The 6,000-nt window shown below is 38.9% G+C and overlaps 1 protein-coding gene across 1 annotated transcript in view; it reads left to right on the plus strand.

Moving 5' to 3' along the window:
• Positions 1–817, plus strand: part of LOC138770482 (scavenger receptor cysteine-rich type 1 protein M130-like) — a 62,439-nt gene extending 61,622 nt beyond the window's left edge. The window contains exon 9 of the mRNA XM_069949588.1: positions 262–817. Coding sequence (XP_069805689.1) covers positions 262–817 — 556 coding nt within the window. The remainder of the gene's footprint in view (positions 1–261) is intronic.
• The last annotated feature ends 5,183 nt before the right edge of the window (positions 818–6,000 follow it).

Consider the following 6,000-nt stretch of genomic DNA (forward strand, 5'->3'; position numbering starts at 1 on the left):
GGGGCCTTGCAGGCCCGCTCTATTAATTGTTTTCTATTTACTGCAAGATTATTTTAGTTAGAATTCTGAAACTCTAGGTATTGCTCAGGTATATAGTTGTTAGTCATTTCCAGTTGTTCATATATTTTTATGTTACAGGCATTTCGGTATAAAAACTCTTTTTTGTGAATACCCCATATTCACATACCTGGGGCCTTTTAGGCCCGTACTAGGTTTACATGTGATCCTACTTCTTTTTGTCTTTACTGTTGCCCCCATTAGCTACATCTGGAATCTTTTTATCAAGAACTGTACAAAGCATTACCATTCTAGTGAAAATGTGACAGTGGATGAGCAACTTCTTGCATTTAGGGAACGTTGCAAATTCATTCAGTATATGCCCAGCAAACCTGCTAAATATGGTATAAAATTTTTCTGGATGTGTGATGCTGCAAGCTGTTATGGAATGAATGGTCTGATTTACTGTGGCAAAGATGTTGATGCTCCAGTCCAGAAGGACCTATGTTCTGACGTAGTAAAAACACTTCTGGAAAAAAATATAACAATGGAAAACTACTTCAGCAATCTAGAACTGGCCATTTTTTTGCTTCAAAAACAAATTACACTTGTTGGTACAATGAAGCAAAACCGCAGAGAAATTCCTCCAATTATCAAGCACAATCAACATCGAAAACTTTATGATCGTGTATTTGACTTCTGCAATCAAGCGACAATGGTGTCTTATAAAGCTAAGAAGGAAAAATCGGTGATATTACTGAGTACAATGCACCATGATGCAAGTATAGACACCAATAACAGGAAACTGAAACCGAAATAATCTTGCATTTTAATAAAACCAAAGGAGGAGTTGACAAGATGGACGAAATGATTGGAGAGTATACGTGCAAGAGGCAGACAAAACGTTGGCCTATAGTTCTTTTTTATAATATGCTACATGTGTCAGCCCTCAATACCTATATTGTTTATAGTGAGACTCATCCAAAATTCCATACCAACAGAAAGGACAAGAGACTTCTATACTTGACGGAAATTTGCTATGAACTTTTAATGCCTACCATGATGGAGAGAAGCAGCAAAAAATGCTTGCCAAAGCAAACAACAGAACTTATGATCAGATGTGGTATACGTTTTCCGGAACATCCAGAGCCAAGAGATGAGAAAAGAAAGAAAGCGATGTTACATTTGTCCAGCAAGGAAGGACAGGAAATAGGAGCGTGTCTGTACTACTTGTGGACAAAATGTCTGCAAGGATCATTCTTCCGAACAGATAACGTGTGATAGATGTTGCGGTCATTAGTAAATTTGAAAAGGAAACTTTGAAAAGAGATATTTCTGCAGCATGTTTACTGCAACTTTTAGCCAAAAAACTTTATTATAAAGAGTTATATCGAATGTGTATATTGGGCGTTTCAAGCCTGTTCAGTTACTTTTTTGTTGTTTTTTGCACATAATAATGTTTTGAATTATTCACATCTTAGGATACATTGCCACTAGCGCTGGTGTCTGCCAGGAGGTGATTTGTAATGGATCTGATCTCTTGGTAACTCCAGTTAAGGCTGCCGGAATGCCCAGATTCTATAAGCCTTAGCTGGGGTCACCAGGAGGTCAGATCCATTACAGATCCCCTCCTGGAAGACACCAGCACTAGTGGGAATGCATCTTTACTTTGCAATTTTAAAATAAACTTTGAAAAGTATTTTTATTTGAGTTATTCCATGCTATTTGCACACGGGCCTAAAAGGCCCCAGGTATGTGAAAGTGTAGATTTTTATGGTCATGCATTCTAGGGTTAAGGGAATGGATGGCTTACAGTACCAGGACAGGTTATCAAGATTGGGGTTATTTACGCTAGAAAAAAGACGTCTTAGGGGCGATCTGGTTACAATGTACAAATATAATAATGGACAGTACAGAGGACTAGTAGTGATTTTTTTTTACTCCTAGGTGTGTAATCATGATAAAGGGGCATTCTCTAGAGGAAATAAGGTTTCCCCGTCAGCACAGACGCAGATTTTGTACTGAGACTATGGAACTCTTTGCCACATAATGTTGTCATTCATTTAAATAAGTTCAAGGGAGGTCTGGATCCTTTACTTAAAAAATACAATATTACAAGAAATGGACACTAGAGATAATCAAATAGTATTTGATCGAATAGCAATTCGATCGAATACTGCACAATTCGAAAGAATCAAGTTTGATCGAATATGTGATCGAATATTTTAATCTAAATTAACTTTACTAAAAGAGCTAAACAATTTCTTATCTGTTTTAATAAAGTTTATGCTCCCTGGGAAAGCAGGGAAGCAGTATTACAGGGCACGGTATTACCAGCAATAAGCAATTGCCGGCAATAATGCCAATCCCTGTAACAGTTAATATTTAATTAATAAAACACATTTTTGTTCTAATAAAGTTATTTTCGTTGTTCAAAAGCTTAATTAAAACGAATACATACTTTTGCAATTAAATATACTGTAAATAAGTAAATAAACATATTTATTTATATATTTATTTTTTTATTAACAGTATATTTAATTGCAAAAGCATGGATTTGTTTTAATTAAGCTATTGTACAATGACAATAACTTTTTTTTAGAACAAAACTTTGTTTTATTAACTAAACATTAACTATTAAAGGAATCTGCTTTATTGCCGAGAATCGCTAATACCGTGCCCTGTAATATACTGCTTCCCTGCTTTCCCAGATGTATCCAGAGGTGTTAGCATCACTTTCTAAAGATGTCTAGGACTTGGTGACCTCCGATTCGTCGAATCTTGATTTATAGGTCCCAAGGATTTTTGTCCCATAGACTATAATGGGATTCGATATAGTCGAATATCGGGAGCTATTCGAAACCAATAAAATTGAATATTTCACTATTTTCTCATCTCTAATGGACACAAGATTACATGTAATAGGATGTTTATTCTGGGTATATTTTTATTGCCATTTTGGAGTCGGGAAGGAATTTTCTCCCTGATATGGGGCAATGGGCATCTGGATCATAGGGGTTTTTGTCTTCCCCTGGATCAACACAGTAGGGTTCTACTGTAGTTTTTTTTTAACCTGAATAACTATATAACCATTTTTTTTTTTTATACTCGTGATGCGGTCCATGTCACCTCCATGTGAACAGACTATAACTTGAGCAAGCATTGTCGCTGCCCAATACACAAATATTGCAGTCAGGGGAAGAAAAAAAAGAAAACGCAAAAAGAGAAAGAAAAATAAAAAGAAACAGGTAGAAAAAATGAAAAGGTCAACTGTCTTGGTTCTTCATATGTTGCATGTGTGGTGAGTCTTCCAACTGAGTATCATTTCCACATTATTCTAAATACAAAGAAACAAAGATAATTTAGAATACAAGGAAAGGCTATGTTCACATAACATAATTTTTAAGTAAAGGACGGACGTTGATCGCGATTAAATCAGCGCCTGTTTTTTTACTGCAGGGGCGGCATTACATTAAAGTCAATGCAATGCCGCCCTCTGTGTTCACGCAGCGTTGTTATGTTAATGTACCTGCCTAATTTTTCCAGACACTGTCCACTGAATTGCATCCGGAAGTAACAGCTGTTCACACAATGTAATGTGCAGCTGCGGCCGCACATTACATTGAAGTGGAGGGCTAATTGATTTGCAAGCACATCCGACAGTGCCTGTCAATCAATGTTAAAAAAAGAACGTTCCTGCAGCTGATACGGAGTTATCGGCTGCAGTAACATCCTAAATGCCACCTGGTGGCCGGCAATTTGACAGCGCTGTTAGACCAAGTGTGAACATAGCCATAACTTGTTTTTGTGATATTAAACTAAAGGATTATGCAAGTCATTTACTGTATAGGACATAAAACCAGTATACAATCCATTAATTTCATCATATATTTTTAAGTCTTGTACTCGACATTGAGTCCAACAGGGCCCAATGCATCGGTCTTAAATATCTATTCTAACTCCCTTTTGAGAAGTTCCAGTTGCCTGTTATCCCCTCTATTTTGGACTCCCACTTCATTCACAATCCTAAATTTTACATCTTCTTCAGTGTGCCCAGCCTCGGAAAAGTGTTTTGCTACAGGTAAGTCTAATTTACATTTCCTTATGCTATTCCTACTGTATGTTGGCTCATTATTGTTTTAAAGTGACTCTGTTACACAATATGCCCCCCCCCCCAAAAAAAAAAAAAAAAAAAAACAGCTTGTACCTTCGGATAGCTTTTTTTTAATTCAAGATCTGTCCTGGGGTCTGTTCGGCAGGTGATGCAGCTATTGTCCTAAAAAAAACAACTTTTAAACTGGCAGCCCTGTGTCCAACAGCCGGGGCTTAGATTGTGTATGCATTAGGCTGGCACAACCTCTCTGTCCCTCCTCCTCACCCTCCTCATCATTAGGAATGCTCCAGGCATATTGTATCCTATTCAGCAGCTGTGTGAAGAGTAAACATGGGCTGGATCGTTAAGGCACCTATGCAAAGTTCAGAAAGGAGAAAATGTTCCAGTGGCATTCTTAATGATGAAGAGGATGGGGAGGAGGGACGGAGGGGTGGTGCAAAGTTAGGGCACAGATATTCCCATTGGGCATGGGGCTGCCAGTTTAAAAGTTGTTTTTTAGGACAATAACTGCATCACCTGCCGAACGGATCCCAGGACAGATCTTGGACAGCTATCCGAAGGTACAAGTGGTTTGAGGGGGGGGGGGTCAGATTGGTGGTATAGAGTCAGTTAAGGTAAGATCCCATGTAGTTTCCCCTACATCGATTTTATTGCCCAAACGCCATAAGATATGTACAACTTGGTCTGAATTGCAAGTCAAAAAATGTTACTTTTAAGTTCTTTTTTACTTTAACTTTGTCTTTTCGTATAGAAGGGGAGACAACTTTGTGATAGGTGAAATAAAGAAAAAACCTGGTAACACACAGACTGTTCTTACAACACCAAAATTGGGTTCATACTCGTGTCTGGGATTCACCAATTGTAGGTTCATGAAAAACGGCCCGGTGTTAAATTAAACCATTTTTTGACTTGCAAACCACATTGTATATATCCTATGGTGCCCGTACAGTAAAATTCTTGTGGCGAAAACCACATGGAATCTTAAAACAAGATACCAACATAGGTATAGCATAAGAAAATGTAAATTAGTCTTACCTGTGGCAAAACACTTTGCCGAGACTGGGAATACTGAAGGAGATGTAAAATTTAGGATTGTGGATGAACTGGGATTCCCACATAGAGGGGATAACAGGCAGCTGGCACTCTGCAAAAGGGACTTAGCCCTTTAACGACGCATGACGGGTGTACCCGTCATGCGGCCGTTAAGGGTAAACAGAGAGGGCTCCCGGCATGAGCCCTCTCTGCAGCCCGCGGTCCCCGGTTGCTATGTGCAGCCAGGGACCGCGGGTATTAGCCGCTGTGGTCGGCTAGTTAACTATTCAAATGCAGCTGTCAAAGCTGACAGCTGCATTTGAACAGTGAATGTGGCCCCTCTCCCTGGTGTCTAGTGGGGGATCTTCCCCCCTGCGATGCGTTCGCGGAGGGGAGATCCGTTCTAATGAACCGGCCGGGGCTGAGCGTCGGAATGACGCTGATCCCCGCTCGGCAATCTATTTAGAGATCAGTGTTGTGTATATAGAAGTCCCCCAGGGGGCTTCATATTACTGTTAGTAAAAAAGAATAAAGTGTTTTTATTAATAAAAAATCCCCTCCCCTAATAAAAGTTTGAATCACCCCTCTTTTCCCATTTTATAAATAAAAATAAATAAATAAACAAACAAACATGTTTGGTATCGCTGCGTGCATAATCGCCCGATCTACTAATTTGTCCCATTTCTGACCTTGTACGGTAAACTGCGTAAGCGCCCAAAAAATCCCAAAGTGCTAAATTGCGCATTTTTGGTCGCATCAAATCCAGAAAAATTGTAACAAAAAGCGATCAAAAAATCGCATATGCGCAATCAAGGTACCGATAGAAAGAACACATATTGGTCTAAAAAATGACACCT

The sequence above is a fragment of the Dendropsophus ebraccatus genome, chromosome 13 (assembly GCF_027789765.1).
Source record: "Dendropsophus ebraccatus isolate aDenEbr1 chromosome 13, aDenEbr1.pat, whole genome shotgun sequence".
NCBI classification, from domain to species: domain Eukaryota; kingdom Metazoa; phylum Chordata; class Amphibia; order Anura; family Hylidae; genus Dendropsophus; species Dendropsophus ebraccatus.